Genomic DNA, 25,982 nt, shown 5'->3' with positions numbered 1-25,982 from the left:
GGGTCAATTCGCGGCCAGTGTGTGAAAGTCAGAGTTTATATGCAGTTCAGCACCGGAGTTCGCAGAAGGGGTTGCGATCTTTTCATTGAAGGAAAAAAATGGAATCTATGCTATTTTTGTCTGATGGAGTAAATAGTTCGTTTAGTCGCTTTGTCGATATATCAATATTTTAGGCACAGCTGTTGCCTTGGTCGTGTACAGTTGGCGTAAACAAGCCGTCGTTTCAGCAGCAGAATTGTTACCTAACTTTAATGCATTGCATTCGAATCCGCAAGGTATCAAGGTCAGTTTGCGGTCAGTTGCAGAAATCTTTATATAAACGCCGTCTCGTAAACTTTGTGCACTTGAAGTCTGTTTTGATCAGAAAGATACTAAATAAAGATATTCGGCGATATTATTGTGGTATGTCAATCATCGATTTTTAATATGTTTTCAACATTTGCATGATAAGGACCAATTTTGATAAAATTAATTAGAAATATTTATCCATTTAGACCAGTTTATTAAGCATGAGCACAATAATTCACTATACTATAATTATGCAATAAAATAAGATTCGAGTATTGCCGGCTGACCTATATGCACTCGTTTATTTTCATGTTTCTTGTGTTTTTCTATTCTGTAAATATAGATATCTGATTAATAATATCACATAAAGCAAAATGAGCCACGAAATCTGGCGCAACACCCCGTGATTGATTTGCTTGTGAGGTAGCTAAGAACTGCGCAGAAAAAAGGCATCCGCTACTTTTTATCTCATAGAGATAACTTTTGATCGTTCATAAACATCGACCACAATCAACGCCGTATATCTTTTTTTAAAGATATTTCTTGTTTTCATTGCAGCAGTATAACGTAATCTCTGACCTTTTGTTGCAAATTGACGTATCCTAATTTTTCTATATATGCTAATACGTGTTTATTGTATTTATCTGTTTTCTTCTTTTATTGGTTACTCATGTATGGTTTTGTTTAGCTGTACATTTTACGTAATCTTGTCATCGCCAGAAACAAGTAAATAATGTAAACACGTAAAGACCACATATAATGTTGGGAGAACTTTAAATCCTACCCTTTTCAGGTGAGCGGATTCGATATAAATATATGATATGTATATACTAGTATGTCATTTATACATGCGCATCATTATGAATTTTTTTTTTAAGTAATACATTTATCCTAATATTGCATTGACAAAATTAAAAAATCTATGCAAGTCTTCAAATGCGAAATTAAATATAGGATTTAATGGGCATATTGACAGCAAATGCGGTATCATGTTTTCAAATGATCTTTTAGTTGGCATTTATCTTTAAGTAATTTATTAAATTTAAAACTTCGTATACCCTGACACTTTGTGGGAGTGGGAAATATATTGTTGGTATTGTTCATGTATTAAGTAGAGAGAAAACAGAAATTGGTTTGCGCGTAAAATGCACGCGTTTCTAGTTTTTGCATTTATATGCGGTGTAAATACATTATCTGCTTATCAATGTGTGTATTCGGCGGGGGTAAGATATGGAGAGGAGAAAAAAGCGCTTATTGTTGATTTTCAATAAAGTAGCATTTAATTTATTTTAGGTCAGTTTCCAGTTCGTGCCAGATGGTGGTTGTGGAGGTGGTGATGATGGTGGTGGTAATGATTGTGGTCGTTTTGATGGTACTGTGGTGGTGATAGTGGTTGTGATGGTTGCTGTGGAGATCGTGTTTATGGTGGAGGTAATGTTGGTGGTGATGATGGTGGCTTAGTGACGATGTCGGTGATAATGATGGTGGAGGTGATATTTATTGTAATGAGGGTGATGGTGGTGATTTTGTGACGGTGGTGATGATTGTGATGTTGATGGTAGTTTTAGTTATAGTGATGTTGATGATAGTCATTGTGGTGGTGATGGTGGTGGTAATGGTGGTGAGGATCGTAATCATTATGATGGTAGTGGTGGTGGTGATAGTGGTTGGGGTTATGATGATTTTTGTAGAGGTGGTGATGGAAATCGTGGTGTTGGCGGTGATTGTGGTGGTGTTGGTGAGAGAAGTGGTAATGGTTGTGATGGTGGTGTTTGTGGGGATGGAGGTTGTGATGGTTGTGTTTGTGATGATGGTTGTGGTGGTGATGGTGGTGTTGATGTAGATTGTTGTGATGGTGATAGCGGTGATTGTGTTGTAGGTGATTGTGGTGGTGGGGATGGTGGTGGTGATGGAAGTGTTGGTGTTGGAAGTGTTGGTGTTGGTGATTGTAATGGTGGTAATGGTGATGGAAGTGGTGTTAGTGGTGATGGTGGTGACGGTTATGATGGTGTTGTTGGTGGTGCTTGTGATGGCGGTGGCGATGTTGATTGTGGTGTAGGAAATGTTGGCGGTGATTATGTTGGTGATGTTTGGGTGGTAGTAATGGTAATTGTGAAGGTGATGGAAGTCGTGGTGATGGTGATGATGGTAGCGATGGTGGTGTTGTGGAGATGGTGTTGGTGATGGTGGGGATAATAGTGGTGGTGATGATGATGATGGTGGTGGTTTTGATGATGACGATGATGGTAGTGGTGATGGTGATGGTGTTTGAGGGGATGATGGTAGTGATAGTTGTGGTGGTATTGGTGATGTTTTATGGTGATGTTAGTTGTGGTATTGGTGGTGATGTCCTTGTGATGGTGATGATGGTGATGATAATGGTGGTGATGATGGTGGTGGGGATGGTAGCGGTGATGATAGTGGTGATGGTGGTCGTGATGGAGGTTGTTTGGTAACGGTGGCGGTGATTGTGATGGTGGCGATTTGTTGACGGATGTGATTATTGTGATGCTGATGGTGGTGTCGTTAGTTGTAGTGATGTTCTCATGTTACTTTCTGATCGCCAAACTGTAATTTTCGCAGTCCAATCGGTTCCGAGAATGCTTATGAGGGCGGAGTTATTTGGCCACTATTTCCGTATTTTTTTTTATTGAAGTCGGTCAATGAAGTCATCGTTTACAGCAGATTGTTTAACACATAATTACAATAAACGATAATTAATACAGTACATTAAAGACAATGTCGGGCATCATCCTCACACCTTTTAACTGTAGTAACTTACGAACAGTTAAAAGCAAATGGCGAGACATTGAATCCTTATGGAGAGTAAATTGTAAAAACAACAACTTTTAAAGAATCTACGCGGTTGCATTTTAATTTCAGTACATGTATATTTTGATTTTCTATAGCCATGTGTTAATATTTGCTGATTCAAGTCCCTTCGTACGCAACTTAAAAATCCCGTGTTTTTTTAGTGCGAATTGTTACTATCGTATGGTTGCACTAAAGTGACATCACCGCTCCAAAAAAAAGACGGGAAAACAGAACTTGTGTTTCCGCTCCAAAAAAGAGGGGAAAACAGAACTTGTTTTTTCCGCTCCAAAAAAATAATTAACTCGGGGAAACACAAAATAAGTCTGTTTTCCCGTCTTTTTTGGAGACAGGAAAACACAATCGCTATAGTCTGCGCACAAGATAATCGGCCAATCACAGACGCGGATTATATTGAGGGAACAAGATACTATCTTGTTCCCTCAAATTAATCAGCCAGTGAAAAGACCCAAAAGGCAAGGCTCTGATATAACATAACATAATACTATTACTACTACTACTACTACTATTATTACTTCTACTACTGCTGCAGTTGCTGCTGCTGCAACAACAACTTCTACTACTACTACTACTTCTACTACTACTACTACTACAACGACGACGACGTCGATGACGACGGCGACGACGAAGACGGCGACTACTTCTACTACTACTACTACTACTACTACTACTACTACTACTACTACTACTACTACTACTACTTCTACTACTACTACTACTTCTACTTCTACTACTACTACTTCTACTACTACTACTACCACTTTTACTACTAACTACTACTACTACCACTTCTACTACTACTTCTACAACTACTACTACTACTACTACTACTACTACTACTACTACTACTACTTCTACTACTTCTACTACTACTACTACTACTACTACTACTACTACTACTACTACTACTACTACTACTACTACTATTACTACTACTACTACTTCTACGACTACGACTACTACTACTACTACTACTACCACTACTACTACTACTACTACTACTACTACTTCTACTACTACTACTACTACTACTACTACTACTACTACTACTTCTACTACTACTACTACCACTTCTACTATATTACTACTACTACTACTACTACTACTACTTCTACTACTACTACTACTCCTTCTACTACTACTACTACTACTACTACTACTACTTCTACTACTACTACTACTACTACTACTACTACTACTACTACTACTACTACTACTACTACTACTACTACTACTACTACTACTACTACTACTTCTACTACTACTACTTCTACTACTATTTCTACTACTACTACTACTTCTACTAGTACTACTACTACTACTAGTACTACTACTACTACTACTACTACTACTACTACTACTACTACTACTACTACTACTACTACTACTCCTACTCCTACTACAACTTCTACTACTACTACTGCTACTACTACTACTACTACTACTACTACTACTACTTCAACTACTACTACTACTACTACTACTACTACTACTACTACTACTACTACTACTACTACTACAACAACTACTACTACTACTACTACTACTACTACTACTACTACTACTACTACTACTTCTACTAATACTACTACTACTATTACTACTAGTAGTAAACCTCAACATGGCTCGAAACACTGACCCCGTGAGTAAAAGTCTACCACTTAGACCACTCGGCCATCCGTGCTCATACAATGTCGGAGATATTTTATACTTTATATAAGCAAGCTTCGTAGTTTCACAAAATATAACGGCAACAACAGAACTTTCCAAACTATTCGATCGTTTCGCGTTGCAACGCTTTATAGGTCTTAAAATCGTCAAAAGATGCATATAATGGCTATTTTAGACAAAGACCTATCAATATACAATGTATATTGATAGGTCTTTGCAAAACGTGAAAAGGTCCTTTTTAAGCATTCATGACGTCTCAAGGTTTCCTAACATGGAGTACCGTAATTACTTTAGTTTTCGGACTTAAAAAAAATTAATTTTCGTGTTCGAAAATTTAGATACGGAAAATATTACAAAATTACGATTGTCCGAAAATTTAGAGACATACATGTTATGGTTGTTTGCCAATTTATAAAAATGAAATAAAACCAATTATAAATGTGCAATATTTTTATTGTGTTGTACTCTCCTTTCCCTGCTTTAAATAAAGTACAACTTCACTTATTTGCAATCTCTTACCTGAAATGGTATATAAAAATGTCATAAAAATCAACAACCATACTGCTTCCTGAATACGATATTATTTCAAATGCTGATGGTGAAACCATTGTTTATTTTACAGGTATTCATGATTATCTACCCAATAAAGCAATTGCAATGGTCAATTGCCCTCAGCGCATTCTATGCCAGGTTTTATTACGTTAAACCGGTTGTAAAACTTCATGATCGAAGGGTTCCAGATAAGCGAAAACATGGTAGGTATCTAGTAATCTAGCGCTGTAAAATATACTGTCCGAAAATTTGGAGTTATTAATTATGGACGAAAATCCGTATGTCCGAAAATATAGTCACGAAAAATAATTATTTTGGCTAAAAAAGAGGATTTCCGAAAACTTAAAGTAATTACGGTAGTTTTGCCACTTGAAAGATTTTTGGCCTCATATTAACCCATTTATGCCTAGTGGACTCTCCCATCCTTCTAAATTGGATCAATTTATTTGCAAAATTAGGGATGTCTTGCATATTTATTTCTATATTTAGAATATTTCTTACAGAAATTCCTTTAAGCAAACAGCGCCGACCCAGATGAGACGCTGTATCATGCGGCGTCTCATCTGGGTCTACGCTGTTTGCCAAGGCATTGTTTCAAGACGCTAGGCATAAATGGGTTAACCAGAACTCATTTTGTACAGCAGTTGAAGATTACATTTTAAAAGGTATGATCGCTCCTTTGAATGATTGTGTAATGTTTGCACAGTCGCAGCTAAATAAATGTTTACCTCGTAAAGTCAACAGTCAATTGCTGGAACGTTTTATGGCAAAGTGCTTCATGGCACTTTTATCTAATAACTTCACTTGTTAAAATCCAAAATACTCAGATTAGAAAATTAACACGGTGGTTAATGTCCGTATTTAGTTTCATCACTTTAACAGAAATATTTATTTAACCCATGTATGCCTTGCGTCTAGAAAAAAGGCCTTTGCATACAGCGTAGACCTAGATGAGACGCCGCATGTTGCGGCGTCTCATCAGGGTCTGCGCTGTTTTCTTAAAGGAATTACTGTAAGAAATATTCTTAATATAGAAATAAATATACCAGACGTCTCTAATTTTGGAAATAAATTGATCCAATTTAGAAGGATCGGAGAGTCCACTAGGCTTAAATGGGTTACTAACATGCGACAGAAAAATCTGACAAAATTAAGAGCAGCCGGACGGACAATTAGACGACCAATATGCACCCCTTCACTTCTTAAAGACAGGGCAAAAACTAAAATACACAAGCGTTTAAGAATTCGTTAGAATGTATTATAAGCTCTTCATGATTTCTGCCTCATAGTAGAGCAGATAATTTGGAACCATTCATCAAACACAATAAGGAACTTGAAGTTTGATCTTCATGGTCTCTGATTTTGAATGCTTGGCCTAGGTATAGAGAAGTTTTGACAGCATCATGTGAGATAAGCAAGTGCATTTTAATCTTAACTACACTTCCGGTAATATAAAAGATTTATCAATTTATGTTTATTGACAGATCTTTGGTATTTTGGATCACTAGTCCACATGCAGCGAAACGTTGAATTTATTAAATAACCAGAGCGTGCGCAAAGGTCAACACATTGCGAAGCCCGCCTTCCATGAATATCGGAAGTCGAATTTCGAAGTATTTTTTTCAGAAAGTTTTGATACCAGCATGACTGCAATTTAGGCAGTATAACTGAAACACAAATATGGAGTACTTGCCCTCCTGACGATTTAGAAACACAATTTTTGGCATGTCCAAATGACCAGCGAAATATTTATGGCCACGTTATGACATTGATCGGCCAGTAAAATTGCGATTTCAGGCCAGTAGTATTTAAGTGATTATCATTATTCTTGTAAACAGGAATCAATTGGCAACTGTCATGGAGAGTGCGTGTCATGTGCATGGATGTTAATTTACGCTTTGCATGCTGGGAAATTTGTCGTCTGCTGAATTTCTAAAATTAGCATTTTCTTCATTTTTTTTCCAAAGAATACTATCAGAATAGCAAACAGTTTGGATCAAGATGAGACGCCACGTTCTGTGGCGTCTCATCTGGATCCAAACTGTTTGCAAAGGCCTTCAAAATTCGGTTCCAGCACTGAAAGAGTTAAAACTTGTGTGAACTTCGAAAAGGGTTTTCAAAAGAAAAACAATATATGATTTTGTTTTACTAAGTTTCAACATCTTTCTATTCGACAAACAATTTCAAACATTAAACAACATACACATTATTGAAATAACATTAACATTTTAATTGATTTCAAAATAAACGAAATAACTGTGAACACAATAACGTGTATAAATAACAATAAATGTCTTGATTATAATAAATTCAGATGAATTTCATACTTAACAAATTAAGAATGCATTACCTAGCTAGAAGTAAATTTCATTAAATATATACAAATAATTAATTTAACCAGATACGAATCAAAACGTAATTTTCTGTAAGAGTGCCACTTTCTATAAAGTACTAAAGAAAATATTAAGTTTATGTCTTTGCGAGAAATGCATAGTTTTATGGGGACATTATTGACATTTAAAGTTTGACAATTATATACGATTACAACTACTAACTTGATAAACTAAATCATGCAGATAAAAAATTCAGTTTCTAGTTAATGAAGGGTGTCAATTCATAAACCAAATGGGCAAAAATAGCACTAGCCTATAATTTACATTTGAAACATTGTATTAAAAATTGTGCTTTTTGAAGGCCATGTTTTCAACAGACGAGAACCATACCACACTCAGCAGAATAATCAGAACAACTCATAATCATAAGCTCACTCACATTGGGAAATAAATCGTCGCTGTCGTTCTCAAACCTCGTAGCTACAAAATGCCAGCTTTTCAGGAGAGAGAAAAAAACGTCTCATTTTTTATAACGATGTTTTAGAAATTGAAATTCTGTAAAAATACCAAACAAATGAAGCTGCAAAATACGGTATAAACCGTAGACGCGTAAGTCATACTGATAAGTCATACTGACAGTAAGACATGGTAGCTACGATATTTTGTCACCACAGTTTTGTCATTTTTATGAGGTACGACAATTCGTCCTGATAGGAAACCTTGTAGTTGCAAATAAAAAAAATATATAAAAACGTTTTTGTCAAATTTGTCCAAACGAAACGACGTACCTATAGGTGAAATGGCGTCGCTACGACTTTTCGCCGGGAAAATAGCCAACAATCATTCTACAACATTTCGTCACGTCACATGGCTTTTTCAAGGGCTCTGATTGGTGTAGAGCTACGAGATATAGCACAAAACACGCGCCAGACTTAATATATTTGGAAAAGACGAAAAAATATTTTGAAAATTTTGGAGCAACGAGGTTTGAGAACGACAGCGACAAAATGTGCTTTAAGACAGCTTTCAAGTGTTTTTTGTGTAATGTTACCTAGTTAACCCATTTATGCCTAGTGGACTCTCCCATCCTTCTAAATTGGATCAATTTATTTCCAAAATTAGGGATGTCTAGTATATTTATTTCTATACTTAGAATATTTTTTACAGAAATTTCTAAACGCAAACAGCGCAGACCCAGATGAGACGCAGCATCATGCGACATCTCATCTGGGTCTACACTGTTTGCCAAGGCCTTTTTTCTAGACTCTAGGCATAAATGGGTTAACTAGTTTTTGAACCAATAAATCCCAGTTTCTACTTAAGTCGAGTTTTCATGGGGACTCATGTTTGGACATAATTAAAGATTGGAAGGGCATATTCTCTTTCCTTGGGGACTGGGGCCTTAGTTCATCCAGAGGAGCATTGTCATGCAGAATACGTGTATATTGATATTGATCCAAAATTATGGTTTATTTAAATACAATTATTAATAATCCAAAATTATGGTTAATTTAAATACAATTATTAATATCTAGTTGCTTTAAATACAATTCATTATTATTCATAAGCAAAGTCAAGGTTTGTAAGGCACTTAAATATTTGCTTTAATACAATGAAAACACATGAAAAAATTCCCATTGTTTTGCATGGGGATAGTTTTAGTTAATTTCGGGGTAAAAAATATACTTTTAGTTTTGGAAAATGAGGCCGCATTAATGTCCCCAAAAACAACAAACATATGCACTTACTGGACCATAAATGTAGCCTCTTGAAAGTTCACATGCCAAATGTGGATAGCAAACAATTCAAGATGGACAAAAAGCGGCTAGCCACAACATTGAAATTTTATTTTATAGTTTTCACAAATATCCCATGAAAATAAAATCTACTTACTATTCAACAGCATATAAAAAATCATTATTTTGCATTGCACATCAACTTAAGTACCACATGAGCAATAGTTATCATGCAACAGGTTCATTTAACAAGAGCACCACATAACGGGTGCCACGCTCGGCTACGGGTGCAGTTTTGAATAAATGAAAGCGTGTCAGATTTTTTTTTCAAAGGTCAGACCTTGACCTAGTGACCCCAAAATGGGTGTGGCGTGTAGAACTCATCAAGGTGCATCTACATATGAATTTTCAAAGTTGTAGGTGGAAGCAATTTGATTTTAGAGCCAATGTTCAAAACCTTAACAAAATGTTAAGGTTTTAGCACGACGCGGACGTCAGACGGCATGACAAGCTGGCTATGACAATACCTCGGGTTTTCTCCGAAAACGCCGAGCTAAAAATAACTTAACAACTACTGACTTTAATCTCTACCTTCAAAGTAGATACTTATAATACTGTAAACTTGTTGCACCCATTTTCCTTTGGAGATGTCAAAATGACACTATGATCTAAATATAGATGTGTCAAATATATATTTGTAATTACATGTACAAGCTGTCAGACTGTCATGTAGTTTGAGTATTCATAAAACAAAATATGATAGAAAAGTGAATACATTGTTATAAAATATACATTTGGAAGTAAACTATTTACTAGTTACTAAATTTATTGAGTATTACTGTGATTTTTGCTTTCATTTTATTTGTTTGCATGTTTCTTCATGTGATTTTTCAATCTACTACTATGATTACATGCATACCCACACACCTCACACTTGTACGGTTTCTCTCCTGTATGTATCCTCATGTGTGTCTTCAAGTTACATATCTGGTTACATGCATATCCACACACCTCACACTTGTACAGTCTCTCTCCTGTATGTATCCTCATGTGACTCTTCAAGTCACCACTCTGGTTACATGCATACCCACACACCTCACACTTGTACAGTCTCTCTCCTGAATGTATCCTCATGTGTGTCTTCAAGTTACATCTCTGGTTACATGCATATCCACACACCTCACACTTGTACAGTCTCTCTCCTGTATGTATACTCATGTGTTTCTTCAAGTTACCACTCCGGTTACATGCATGCCCACACACCTCACACTTGTACAGTCTCTCTCCTGTATGTATACTCATGTGTTTCTTTAAGTCACCACTCTGGTTACATGCATACCCACACACCTCACACTTGTACAGTCTCTCTCCTGTATGTATCCTCATGTGACTCTTCAAGTTATCACTTTTGTTACCGAAATAACTGCACAACTCGCAATTGTACTTTTTTCCATCCATTTTAATATTTTTGTTTTGTGCTATTTCACTTGTTAGATTTCTTTTAGAGTCTCTTAGTAAAATGTCGCCTTTCTCTTTTCCATTTAGAATACTGTTGATCATTTTGTTATTGGCTCTGTGATTCAAATTTTGTGAAGGCTTTTTAAAATATTTATCATCGTTTTCTCTAAGCCACTGATCCAGAACTTGTAGGTCACATGATGTCAGTTTATCACCTCCATGCACTTTTCTCAAATGTCGTACACAGGGGATTGCAGTTGTGAAGGCTATCTTGCAGTACACACATGGGTAATATTCTGAAAAATATTAACATGCTATTCAGGACAAATTTTTGAACATAGAAAGAAACCTACTTCAGAATGAATATGCCTGGCATGTATTTTTTGCTTCTATTAAGTGACTTGTCATGCCAGTTTTAACATACCATAATAACAATAAGTTTTCAGACACCCTCTTTTTTAGAAACATTTTTTTTTTTCGTGACTCAAAATTTTCGGACATAGTGGTTTTCGTCCATAATTAATGTCTGAATTTTTGGACAGTATATTTTACCGCGCTATTCTACAGACTTTGGCCCTGTTTTCGCTTATCTTGTAACACCTTGATCAATTTTACAACCGCACTAAGGTCATAAAACCTAGCAGATGCATTTTTAAGGGCAATGGACCATAACATTCGCGTAATTGGGTAAATAACCATATATACCAGTAAAAAATAATGGATTGCCCAACAGCCTTTGAAAGGAGGACACAGAATGTTTTCTGTTTTAATTTTTTTGTTCTATATCATTGAATGCAAGAGTAAACAAAGCTGCGAAGTTGTATTTATTTTTTTAAGATGAAACAAGTAATGTGTCTGTCAGAAACACTATGTCCCCTTCTGTGCCGCTTTGAAGCTGTATATTTAACCTTTGACCTTGAATGATTACCTTGACCTTTCACCACTCAAAATGTGCAGCTCCATTAGATACACATGCATGCCAAATATGAAGTTGCTATCTTCAATATTGCAAAAGTTATGGCAAAATGCTAAAGTTGGAGCAAACAAACACACAAACCAACCAACCAACAGACAGGGCAGAAATAATATTTCCTCCACTATAGTAGAGGGGGGCATAAAAATGGGTTAATCGCAAGAACATTGTACATTGATTTATTTCAATATTATTATAATTTTCGGACACCTAAATTTGTGTCTCTAAATTTTCGGAAAACTGTAATTTTAGAGTATTTTTTTAAGCAAAATTTTCTGACACAGAAAAAAACAAGGGACAAAATTGGCACAAAACCAGGTTTTCAATTTGAACAAGAGCTTGTCACAGTAGTGCCAAACCCCCGCCGAAATATTTTTGCTTGTATGACAACATTTGTTTTAGAGAGTAGAATAATATTTGTAAAAACAAATAAAGGGAATTAGTTCATTATGCTCCAGACAAAAAATTTACTTTGAAATTAAATAAAGGGATATAATTCAAACACTAAGGTAGATAGAGTAATGGTTCTTTGTCACTGCACTTCTCCTACTTGCCATCTGTTTAAGTTTCAAGTAAATCCCTTCAGTAGATTTAGAGTTATGCTCCGGACAAATATTTACTTTAAAATTATATAAAAGGGGAGATAATTAAAAAACAAGGGTAGATAGAGTTATGGTTCTTGTTCACTGCACTTCTCCTAGTTGCCATATGTTTATATTTCAAGTTTCAAGTAAATCCCTTAAGTAGATTGAGAGTTATGCTCCGGACAAAATTTACTTTAAAGTTATATAAAAGGGGAGATGATTCAAAAAAAGGTAGATAGAGTTATGGTTCTTAGTCACTGCACTTTTCCTACTTGCCATCTGTTTCTATTTAAAGTTTCAAGTAAATCCCTTTAGTAGATTTAGAGTTATGCTCCGGACAAAAATTTACTTTAAAATTATATAAAAGGGGAGATAATTAAAAAATTAAGGTAGATAGAGTCGTGGTTCTTGGTCACTGCACTTCTCCTAGTTGCCATCTGTTTATATTTAAGTTTCAAGTAAATCCCTTCAGTAGATTCAGAGTTATGCTCCGGACAAAAATTAACTTTAAAATTATATAAAAGGGGAGATAATTCAAAAACTAAGGTAGATAGAGTTGTGGTTCTTGGTCACTGCACTTTTCCTAGTTGCCATCTGTTTATATTTCAAGTAAATCCCTTTAGTATATTTAGAGTTATGCTCCGGACAAAAATTTACTTTAAAGTTATATAAAAGGGGAGATAATTCAAAAACTAAGGTAGATAGAGTTATGGTTCTTGGTCACTGCACTTCTCCTAGTTGCCATCTGTTTATATTCTAAGTTTAAAGTAAATCGATTGAATAGATTTGGAGTTATGCTCCGGACAAAGTTAATGCCGGACGGACAGACGGACAGGACCAATTACTATATCCCCTCCGAATTCGTTTTCGGCGGGGATAAAAAAAAGTCTGATAAAGGGAGACAACTCAAAATGTGCATTGTTACCCCCCTTGTGTCAAATTCAATCTATTTTTACTCTTGGCGACCTTGATTTCAATTTGAAACAAGAAACCGTCGGAGACAGGTGATGATCCCCAAAGTTTTTTTTGTCACAATATTGCACTATATATTCAGATAAAAGGAAACGTCTTGAGGGCACAGTAGTTGGGGGGACAAGAATTTTTTTATAGAAAATTTCAAAGGGCCATAACTCTGTGAAAAATCATCCGACCAGAACCCGCTGATAATATGCACATCTCCTCTTGGTAGTGAAGCTTCCCTAAAGTTTCATTGAATTCTGGTCATTAGTTGCTGAGAAATAGCCCGGACAAGAATTGCACTATATGAACAGTTAATGGATAATTTCAAAGGGCCATAACTCTGTGAAAAATCATCCGACCAGAACCCGCTGATAATATGCACATCTCCTCTAGTGAAGCTTCCCATAAAGTTTCATTTAATTCCGGTCATTAATTGCTGAGAAATAGCCCGGACAAAAATTGTGCACGGACGGACAGACGAAGCGGCGACTATATGCTCCCCCCAAAGTTTTGTGGGGGAGCATAAAAAGTCTGATAAAGGGAGACAACGCAAAATGTGCATTGCTACTGATTGTTCATAGTTACCCCAGTTGTTTCATATTCAATCTATTTTTAGTCATGGCGACCTTGACCTTGGAGATATCGACGTAATTCTTTCACAGGACACACTGTCCAATGATGGTGAACAAATGTGCCAAATGATTTTAAAATCTCACAATAAATGACATAGTTATGGCCCGGACAAGCTCATTTATGACCATTTTTGACCTTTGAACTCTTAAGTGTGACCTTGATCTTGGAGATATAAACGTAATTCTTTCGCGCGACACACTGTCTAATGATGGTGAACAAATGTGCCAAATGATTTTAAAATCTCATAATAATCGACAAAGTTATGGCCCGGACAAGCTTGTTCCGCACGCCCACCCGTCCGCTGACATTCGTCAATCTAATAACCAGTTTTTTCCTTTGAAAAACCTGATTAATGATTATTTTAAAGTGTCCGAAAACTTAGAAATTACCGTAATGCCTTTCTCTCAGATCTAGCATTTTCAATATAGTTTTACAAGTACTAAAATTATGCACCTTCAATTAACTTGAATTCATTTACAGATCAAGTATTGTTTAAGATGAAACAGAGATAACAATGTTTCTCAACAGTTCATGTTGAACAAAACAAAAATTTGCTTTGTTTGTTCACAGAACTTATAATTGAAAATATAAGTCTGAAATCTATCATATGTACCCAATGAATTCATTCATAACAAACATATTATTTAATGTCATGATAACCTATGAAAACTGACAACAAACCTTCTCCATTGACATATTTAGGTCTGAAGAGCAAGTTCTTGTCTCTGATGAGGCCAAGTTCTCTGGCATATTCATCTCCATACCAGACCAGCAGTTCCTCACCTGCAGCAATAGGAATATTTAATTGCAATTTATTTGTGACATAAATTTGCAAATGTTTATCATTTGTTTAACACAATCCAAATATATAATAATTCTTCATTCTTCTCATGGTAATCATGTTTATATTTTGTGACTAAAATAAAGGACAGATTACATTAAAAACAAGGGCTGTTTGTAAAACATGCATGCTCTCCTATATGGGTTGTGAGTTGTAGTAAGAGCTCTTGTGTGAACTCAGGTTTTGTCACTGAGAATTTGACGTTTGACCTAGTGACTTTGAAATCAGTAGGGGTTAAGTTATAGAGATATAAGAATAACACATAATAAAAGTATAAAATAAATGTATGTTACACGATGTTTAAAAAAAACAAAAAACAAATGATCTCACACTGACATGAACAAATTTCCTCTATTTATAAAACATATAAATTTAAACTTATTGCATTTGTTTCCCCTGTATATAAGAAAGATACAATAGTGTATTACCTCCCCTGTCCTGCTTATATTTATATTAATCAACAAAATTAAACATTAACACAATATTTAATATACAAAATATACAAAAAATCTCATATTTTGATATTTTTACTGATCCACTGTATTTTACTAAAAGGATGATGTTTCATTGGACTGATAATTATAGATTTAGGAGTACAGACCAGTTGCTTCAGTAATATTGCTCAGAGTGTGCCCTGTTGGCCACGTATGCATTCTTGAGTTATCATTGAACAAGAGCGCCGCATGACGGAGCAATATACGCCCGATTCGTGTGCCATTGGAGATGATACACTGATGATTGATGTATTTGTTTTGGAAATAAGCAAAAAAAAAATTCAAAAATCGCGAAAAAAATAAACCCGATGAAAATATCGCAAAATAAAACTGGATAAAAATATTGCATAAAAATATTGCATGTGTTAATCGGTTGCATGTCTCCAATCAGACCTGACTGATATATAATCTATATACTACCTCTGACCAAGTTTGGTGAATTCAACTTGAACTAGAGCTTTGTCACTGAATGTGACTTATACCCCCATACCACTTTGACGCAGGATAAAAAGTTGTTTAAAAGTTTCGGATGAATACAATTTGAATTAGAGTCCGGACAAAGTGGCGCCGTTGAAAATGCACTAATTGACCCTATGACCTAGTTCTTGACCCGACATGACCCATATTCGAACTTGACCTAGATATCAACTAGATGCAACTACTGACCAAGTTTGGTAAAGATCGGATGAATACAATTTGAATAAGAGTCCGGACAAAGTGGCGCTGTTGAAAATGGACTAATTGACCCTATGACCTAGTTTTTTACCTGGCATGACCCATATTCGAACTTGGCCTAGATATCAACTAGATGCAACTACTGACCAAGTTTGGTGAAGATAAGATTTATACAATTTGAATTAGAGTCCGGACAAAGTAAAATGCACTAATTGACCCTTTGACCTAGTTTTTGACCCAGCATGACCCATATTCGGACTTGACCTAGATATCAACTAGATGCAACTACTGACCAAGTTTGGTGAAGATCGGATGAATACAATTTGAATTAGAGTCCGGACAAAGTGGCGCCGTTGAAAATGCACTAATTGACCCTATGACCTAGTTTTTGACCCGGCATGACCCATATTCGAACTTGGCCTATATATCAACTAGATGCAACTGCTGACCAAGTTTGGTGAAGATCGGATGAATACAATTTGAAATAGAGTCCGGACAAAGTGGCCCCTTTGAAAATGCACTTATTGACCCTATGACCTAGTTTTTGACCCGGCATGACCCATATTCGAACTTGGCCTAGATATCAACTAGATGCAACTGCTGACCAAGTTTGGTGAAGATCGGATGAATACAATTTGAATTAGAGTCCGGACAAAGTGATGCCTTCCGCCCGCCGCCCGCCCGCCCGCGGGGTTTCACATAATACGTCCCGTATTTTATACGGGCGTATAAAAACCATTTTACTATTTCAATCACCGTGACCTTTGACCTAGTGACCTCAAAATCAATAGGGGTCATCTGCGAGTCATGATCAATGTACATTTGAAGTTTCATGATCTTAGGCCCAAGCGTTCTTGAGTTATCATCTGACAACCACCTGGTGGACGGATCGACCGACCGACCGACAGACAGACCGACATGAGCAAAGCAATATACCCCCTCTTCTTCGAAGGGGGGCATAATAAATTTCCTGGTTTCTTTCTGAAATAATTAATTGCAGATCACACAGGCACATTTCCAAATGTGCAAGAAACTCACAATTATTTTTTTGTTTGTGACAATTGCTGTGACATGGAATCAGAACCCTCATGACATGACAAATATGTAACATTTCATATAACGTAGTCATAACTCTAAGCATGTATACCCGGCAAAACTGGCTTGAAAGTGCAGTAATAGATGCCTCCTTTGTACTGAAACGCTACAAGGTTCTGATCAGCCTCCTTCATTGCACAGTTCACGTATCTCATCCAATTAGAGGTGCACTTGTTCTGGGCATCCACAAAGTGGCTTGGTTTGCCTTCGGTATAGATCTGAATATCATAGATTCTAATTAAGCACATGTATAGATTACCAACAAGAGATGTCTCCATGGAAACCTAAATGCAGATTTCGAAACCTAAATGCGGACCCCCAAGTTCAAGGTCACGGTCACAGGGGTCAAAATTTGTATGGGTATGAAAAGGCCTTTTCCATATACACATGCATACCAAATATGAAGGTTGCATCTGAAGCGACATAGAAGTTATGAGCATTTTTCGAAACCTAAACGCAAAAGTGTGACGGAAAGACAGACAGACAGTGCAATCACTATATAACTGCCTTCAGGGGCATAAAAACAAGTGGTCCCTGAGGATCCTTGAATGCCCGTTCAAAAAATTTAAGCTTAGCGAAATAATACTTTAGACCCCACATTTTGGGCCTCTTTGACTATAGGAGCATAAATTGAACAAACTTCGTAAACAATCCCTATACAATGTCACCAACCAATATTTACACCTCTGGACCTTGTTATTTTAAAGTCTAAATAATCATATTACTCCTGATACGTGGCCATGGCAGTTTTGATCCTAGAGTCACGATTTGATAACACTTTGTAAGACAACCACTATAAAACGTAACATCACAATATTATCGAAGGTCTGGGCCTTACTGTTTTAGAAAAATAAATTAATTTTCATATCATATTTGTGGCATTTGGAGCATGAATTAAGGCATGGAAATTAGCAGGAGCCCACTTACCAATAGGCCCTAAAATTGTAGTCTGCCACTGGGTTTAAAAAAGAAAAACTTTTATGTTCTCTACACAAAAAGTCTTGAAACAAGAGATGCATTTGTCAGAAACACAATGCCCCCTATTGCGACGCTTTGAAATAAAATTTCAATATATCATTTGGCAGGTTTAGAAATTATCTCCCTTTTAAAGCTTATTACTTCTCTTTGATTGTATTTTTTTACTTTTTACCTTGAAGGATGATCTTGACCTTGACCTTTCACCACTCAAAATGTGCAGCTTCATGAGATACACATGCTTGCCAAATATCAAGTTGCTATCTTCAATATTGCAAAAGTTATGGCCAATGTTCAAGTTTTCGGACAGACGGACAGACTGACAGACAGTTCAACTGCTATATGCCACCCTACCGGGGGCATAAAAACAAGGGTATGTAACTATAGCCAAAATGTTAGTTACCATCCATGTATTCAGTAATCGCTCCAGAGGAAAGATTTAATTAACTTTGTAAAGTGCTTCCATTGATCCTAAATTTTTACTATGCAACATTTGACATTTAAGACCAGAATAATTTTTAGGTTTAAACTCAACAAGTCTATGTATAACTGGTGACCCCCAGGTTTTGCCATAAACTGAACAAACTTTGTTGAACACCTCAATATAATGCTACACACCAAATAAAACAGTCTTGGGCTTTGTGGTTTCAGACAGAAAGATTTTTATGGCCCCGGTAGGGTGGCATATAGCAGTTGAACTGTCTGTCAGTATGTCAGTCCGAAAAAAAACCTTTAACGTTGGCCATAACTTTTGCAATATTGAAAATAGCAACTTGATATTTGGCATGCATGTGTATCTCATGAAGCTGCACATTTTGAGTGGTGGAAGTTCAAGGTAAAGGTCATCCTTCAAGGTCAAAGGTAAATTTAATTTTTTTTTAATTTCAAAGCGGTGTTCTCATGAAGCTGCACATTTTGAGTGGTGGAAGTTCAAGGTCATCCTTCAAGGTCAAAGGTAAAAAAAAAAAAATTCATTTCAAAGCGGCGCAATAGGGGGCATTGTGTTTCTGACGAACACATCTCTTGTTTTAAACTATTCCCAATAAAATTGGGTGTTAACTTGGTTAACCTCATATGAATTATTAGAATCTAAAGTATCATATGATGAGTTCATTATTTTATCTATACAGTCAAAAGCAAAATAATTTGCTGTGATGTTTTTTTAAGTTTCTTCAAAGTAAAGTTCAACCTTGGATTTCACAATGATTTAGTTCAATTACTTGTTGTAACACAAAGAGTTTGAAATCCAATTATGCCAACATGCCCATATAAAACATTTATTTTATATGTTAAATTGCCTCAATGATACTGATCGCTAGATCATAATTTTGTAGGAAAATTTAGCTTGCCCATCATTTTCAAACATTTAGACTTAGTTAATGCATGTAGAAAATGACAAAAACATGGTTATAAACAAATATTTATTCATCTGGCCAACTGTAATACTTTCAGGACATTTTTTATACATAAAAAGTATTTTTCTTAGAAAATAAAGGGGACCACCCCATAGTTCAGGAACTCATTCTAATTTTTATCCCTCTTAAAAAAGCTTTGCAGTTCAAAGTAAGAATAAATATTAAAGCACTTACAGGCATGAGAACGCAGAAATCAAAATTCAGCTGAACTTTTTTTTTGTCACCCATCCATCAGCTAATCAAATCAGAGATGCATATATGCATGTTTGAAAGTACTAAAAATTTAAAATACCGAATTATTTTACCTGGGCGAATAGTGCCCAGAAGGATAGAACGATTCACGAGACTATAGAAAATGAAAGAGCAATACGCCCAGGGGGATGGACTAATTGATAAGCAATGGCCTTGTTGATCTATAATTAGATATGGGTTTACAGAACAGTGGGAAACCAATTTATCATGGAATCAATATTGTTTATTTTGTTTGTCGGCATTGCTGGACACATGGCCTATCCCACCCCCCCCCCCCCAACAACAAAATCTCATCGGATATGCATCGATGTAAAAAAAATGGCCCTAGCGATGATAAAAACCGCGGAGAATTCTCATGCCAGCACTTCACATCAAACTTCAGTTAGAGACATTATTACCTGCCAGCAATAGCCTGACTTATGAGCTGCCTGGCTGTCAGTGATGATATCGCCCCCATAGGGTCCAAACATGATCCTGGATTCTAGGCCCATCTTGGAAAACACTCCAAGACCAGCTCCAACTATTTTGGACTTTTTGATTTCAAGTCCATCAGGTAATGTATTGTCAGCTTTAAGGGGATCCCCACTTACTACCTGAAGGTACAGTAAATGATAATAACATTTTTTTTTGTCGTGGACTTGAAAAGCTCACAACAAAATTTCATGTTTATTAAAATAAAAACAATAACCTATTCCTATTCTTATTAAAACAAGAGAGCCATGATGGCCCTGAATCGCTCACCTGACTCATTAAGATCAGATGAAAACTATGACCTCTATTGTCTACACAATGTTTTTCTATGATTTGACCTAGTGACCTAGTTCCTGACTCTAGATGACCCAAATACAATCCCAATCCAGATTTCATCAAGATAAACATTCTGACCACAGTTCATAAATATTGGATGAAAACTGTGACCTCTATTGTCAACACAAGGTTTTTATATTTATTTGACCTAGATTTTTACCCCAGATGACCCAAATACAATCCCACCCAGATTTCATCAAGAATTCTGACCAAATTTCATAAAGGTTGGATGAAAACTGTGATCTCTAATGTCTACACAAGGTTTTTCTATTATTTGACTAAGTGACCTAGTTTTTGTCCCCAGATGACCCAAATAAAATCCCAACCCAGATTTCATCAAGATAAACATTCTGACCAAATTTCATAAAGATTGGATGAAAACTGTGACCTCTATTGTCTACAGAAGGTTGTTCTATTATTTGACCTAGTGACCTTGTTTTTGACCCCAGATGACCCAAATACAATCCCAAACCGGATTTCATCAAGATAAACATTTTGACCAAATTTCATCAAGATTGGATGCAAACTGTGACCTCTACTGTCTACACAAACAAATTGTTGACGGACGGACGCACGGACACACGCAGGCACGCACAACGGACGCCGGACATCACACGATCACATAAGCTCACCGTGTCACTTCATGACAGGTGACCTAAAAATATGTGTCGGAGATAAACATGAACAGTTGTGGTTAAAATCCCATAGAAACAAGGGCTGTTTGTAAAACATGCATGCCCCCCTATATGGGCTATAAGTTGTAGTAGCAGCCATTGTGTGAATACGTTTTTTGTCACTGTGAATGGTGGTGGTGGTGTAGTAGTAGTAGTAGTAGTAGTAGTAGTAGTAGAAGTAGTAGTAGTAGTAGTAGTAGTAGTAGTAATAGTAGTTGTAGTAGTAGTAGTAGTAGTAGTAGTAGTAGTAGTAGTAGTAGTAGTAGAAGTAGTAGTAGTAGTAGTAGTAGAAGTAGTAGTAGAAGTAGTAGTAGTAGTAGTAGTAGTAGTAGTAGTGGTAGTAGTAGTAGTAGTAGTAGTAGTAGTGGTAAAAGTAGTAGTAGTAGTGGCAGTAGTAGTAGAAGTAGTAATAGTAGACGTGGTGGTGGTGGTGGTGGTGGTGGTGGTGGTGGTGGTAGTAGTACTAGTAGTAGTAGTACTAGTAGTAGTAGTAGTAGTAGTAGTAGTAGTAGTAGTAGTAGTAGTAGTAGTAGTAGTGGTAGTAGTAGTAGAAGTAGTAGTAGTAGTAGTAGAAGTAGTAGTAGTAGTAGTAGTAGTAGTAGTAGTAGTAGTAGTAGTAGTAGTAGTAGTAGTAGTAGCAGTAGCAGTAGCAGTAACAGTAGCAGCATTACAAGACCAATACTTAAGAATGATCAAATGGGAAAAGGTAACATAGCACCAGCAGTAAATATGGGGCTCATTTACAGGTCAGATTTGGAATCTCTGCTGTAAAATGAGATTTTGAATGAATTAAAGGGAGGCAAATCTGTAATAAAAAGAACATGCATAAACCGTAGTTGTTTCCCTTGTTTGAACCATGCTAAATCCTTACAAGTTTGGAAAGAATTGGATGAAAAATTTGGACTTTATTGCATAAACACCATTTTCTCAATTCAAGGGGAGGTAATTCTGTACTTCATGGACCAATAATGCTCATTTTTTGTAGGGTTCATGTCCTCATTGATATAAAGACACTGTGCAAATTTGGAAAGGATCGGACAAAAAATGTGGAAGATTTTTGAAAGTTTTCACAAAATAGGCAAAAACGAATAAACATGCAAAGTTCAACGAGCTCCTGCGGCCATGTTTTTTGACGAATCAAATTTCTTTGAACAACTTTTTCAGGGGAGCCCTCAAAGGTCATCCCTGTGAAATTTTTTGAAAATCTGATGAGCGGTTTCTGACAAGAAGATTTTTTAAGGTTTTTACCATATATGGTCATGGCGGCCATCTTGGTTATGTGATCAATTTTTTTTTAACAATTCTTTTGTCCCATGACCTAGGGAAGCTCCACATGAAATTTAGTTGAAATTGGCTCAATGGTTTAGTAGAAGAAGATGTTTACAAATTGTTTACGGACGGACGGACGCTGAGTGATCACAATAGCTCACCTCGAGCTATCGCTCAGGTGAGCTAAAAAGTTGGAGCGCAATAATGTACTTTCTTAATAAATACTTCCTACATATTAGCCAGAGAAAAACTACAACATTAATCTAACTGATATTGCGATAGATTTCAGTAGTTTCTTCTCTCAATTTGATTGCACATCCTAGAGTGTACCATGTATACAATGTACAAAGTATTTAATGATGCAATACTAGAGGCCATTTAATTATATTTGCAAAAAAGAGGGCTTATAACAGACAATGAGAATTTATAACGAAATTGCGAAGACAAATTATGCATGCATCCTTCTAAATGTTTTAGATGTACTGAATTGTTAATTTTGTTGTATTCATTAAAATGCAAGTTAACACTCGATTTATTAGTAAAATAAACAAGAGCTGTCTCCATCAGAAGACATATGCCGCCAAAAAACGATTTTTTCGAAACAAAAACACAGATTTCGAAAACCTAAACTCGGACCCTAAGTTCAAGGGGGTCAATAATTTGTGTGCATATAGAAAGGCCTTGTCCATATACACATGCATACTAATTATGAAGGTTATATCTGAAGCGACATAGAAGTTATGAGCATTTTTTGAAACCTAAACGCAAAAGTGTGACAGAAAGACAGACAGACCGACAGTGCGATCACTATATGCCCTCCTTTGGGAGCATAAAAATAAAAAATACGTAGCTATTCAATACTTGTGCATGTAATTTAAAAACATGTTTATCACATATAATTACAACTGATTTGAAAACTATTTAAACAAGACTATTGCCAAGCAATATATGTCCCCTACCAGCTCCACCATTGTCAGATGTGTATGCCCCCTTTCGAAGAAAAGGGGGCATATAGTGATTGGACTGTCCGTCTGTGTGTCTGTCTGTGTGTCTTTCTGTCACACTTTGCATTTAGATTTTGAAAAATTCTTATAACTTCTATGTCCCTTGATATATAACCTTCATATTTGGTATGCATGTGTACATGGACAAGGCCTTTCCATAAACACAAGTTTGTTTACCCCTGTAACCTGTACCTTGAAGTAAGGGTCCGCGTTTAGGTTTCGAAATCTGTGTTTAGGTTTCGAAAAAATGCTCATAACTTCTATGTCCCTTGAGATAAAGCCTACATATTTGGTATGCATGTGTATATGGACAAGGCCTTTCCATACCCACACAAATTTTGACCCCTGTGGCCTTGACCTCGAACTTAGGGTCCGCTTTTAGGTTTCAAAATCTGTGTTAAGGTTTCGAAAAATGCTCATAACTTATATATCCCTTGAGATGTAACCTTCATATTTGGTATGCCTGTTTATATGGAAAAGGCCTTTCCAACGCACACAAATTTTGACCCTGTGACCTTGACCTTGAACGTAGGGTTGCGTTTAAGTTTCCAAATCTGGGTTTAGGTTTTGAAAAATGCTATAACTTCTATCAAAGTGTTTATAGGGGGCATATGTCATCCTATGGTGACAGCTCTTGTTTATTTTTTATTTGTTGCTATAGCAACCAACATTTTTGATGTAGGAAGAAAATGAAATGACGTGCACAATGTCCAATTGCCATCTATCCATGTTTCAAGTTTCATGAAAAAATGTGAAGAACTTTTGAAGTTATCCCAGGATCCAGAAAAGTGTGCAGGATCCACCATTTTCAGCAGTATTTCTAGTCTATTTGTTGCCATAGCAACCATAATTCTTGATGTGGGAACAAAATGAAATGACGTGCATATTCTCCATATTACCATCTGTTCATGTTTCAAGTTTCATGAAAAAATATGAAGAACTTTTAACGTTAAAGCAGGATCCAGAAAAGTGTGACAGACTGACAGACTCACTGACACACAGAGCGCAAACCATAGGTCCCCTCTGGTTAAACCGGTACGGGACAATAGAGAGACATTATTTGTTATACGTTAAATTTATAACAACCAAATGCTGAACCGGCTTAACAGGCAAATTACGCATATTTAATTTTTGTGCACATGCAAGGGAAACAAATTTTAGACTGAACTAGTTCTTTAAGACAGGAGCCTTACAATTTTCACTTGTCTGAAAACACATGCATTTGTTAGTTAAAAATGTATCAGATAAAGATGGCCACTAACACATTTTACTATGCAATATATTTTCCAGTTTATAGCCCCAATGCTTTTCATTGACCGTGCCAAGCGAATGATCAGGGTGTTTTAATCACTTTATGTCCACAGCTGGCGTTTTGTTATATAACAGGGCTTTTTTTCTCTTAGAGAATGGCTGTTTTTCACAAACAATAGAAATTTGTGTCTCAAACTTTCACATTTAAAAAAAGTTCACAACACAATTTTTGTCACAAGTTAAGAAAGTTTGAAAACAAGAGTGCCATGATGGCCCTGTATCGCTCCACTGTTTTTTTATACGAAAAAAAGCATGCAATGCGCATGGGTTGAAATGTACCCAAGCATGTGACTTTCTCTTTCTATCCCTCGTCCCACTGGGCGCTTAAAGTTGGAAGGGTGAGCATTTTTATATATGGGAAACGTTACTACGGTGTTAACTAAACAGACTAAAAACCCCGGGAATTGTCGCACAGGTCCTTTGCTTATAACACAGGTACATTTATCTCTCCTAAAGATATTGTCGTAATGGAACAACGAATCATTAGTATTTAAAAAGCAGCATATACGATAGTTAAGAACATCGCACTTTTATTTATTCCAACACTTTCTCTTGGATACATAGTTTGAGTTTACCATGCAGTATCATATATAGACTTTTCTTAAAATAATTATGTTCATGGAAGTTGTGTTTTTAAAATCAATATATTATTGAACTGGTTTAAACACTACAAAAAACACATGAAATTAACATGTCATCCGAAATATTTTTATCCGGATATATGGTCACTTTCAACATACTTAAATAAAACCCAACTTTTTTCAGTTTATAAGAAAAACATGCATAACACATGTTCTAACTTCAATTCCTTTGTAAGCAGTCACCATCTAATCTTAAATGGCACTAAATGACAGGGTTTTATCTCAGGTGTACAAGAAAATCCGAAGAAAACAACAAAATCGACATTTTTTCCCACAGCTTCGTGACCAAATTTCCGATGGTCTGTATATATAAACATGATTTCCAAAAAATAAAATAAACAGTTGTGCATCTGCTTACATGTATTAATACATGTAGATTATTTATTGATTAACATCTCACATGCTTCAAAAAGTAAAGATAATGTCTACAAACAAACGCAAAAAGACTTGATTCCCATGCATGCATGTAGGTTTGTTGTAACCTTGGAACTAATTATGTAAACAACGTC

At 36.0% G+C, this 25,982-nt stretch overlaps 2 protein-coding genes across 9 annotated transcripts in view; one reads left to right on the top strand and one right to left on the bottom strand.

Annotated features, from left to right (window-relative positions):
- The window catches only part of LOC127842550 (zinc finger MYND domain-containing protein 19-like), a 249,057-nt gene that overhangs the window by 42,766 nt on the left and 180,309 nt on the right, over positions 1 to 25,982 (top strand). The window lies entirely within an intron of this gene.
- LOC127842545 (histone-lysine N-methyltransferase PRDM9-like) overlaps positions 10,178 to 25,982 on the bottom strand; it is a 58,491-nt gene continuing 42,686 nt past the window's right edge. Inside the window, exons 8-13 of one of the 7 annotated variants that reach the window (XM_052372098.1) lie at positions 20,166 to 20,360; positions 17,178 to 17,343; positions 14,702 to 14,803; positions 10,760 to 11,166; positions 10,592 to 10,675; positions 10,178 to 10,507 (exon numbers count right to left, since the gene is read on the bottom strand). In XM_052372098.1, coding sequence (XP_052228058.1) covers positions 10,271 to 10,507; positions 10,592 to 10,675; positions 10,760 to 11,166; positions 14,702 to 14,803; positions 17,178 to 17,343; positions 20,166 to 20,360 — 1,191 coding nt within the window. In that variant the 3' untranslated portion in view covers positions 10,178 to 10,270. Of the gene's footprint in view, positions 11,167 to 14,701; positions 14,804 to 17,177; positions 17,344 to 20,165; positions 20,361 to 25,982 lie in introns of all 7 variants that reach the window. The other 6 variants (XM_052372097.1, XM_052372095.1, XM_052372096.1 and 3 more) reach the window with 6 other exon arrangements.

This window comes from Dreissena polymorpha, chromosome 8 (assembly GCF_020536995.1).
Source record: "Dreissena polymorpha isolate Duluth1 chromosome 8, UMN_Dpol_1.0, whole genome shotgun sequence".
Classification (NCBI taxonomy): domain Eukaryota; kingdom Metazoa; phylum Mollusca; class Bivalvia; order Myida; family Dreissenidae; genus Dreissena; species Dreissena polymorpha.
This window is presented reverse-complemented; position numbering and strand designations above follow the sequence as displayed.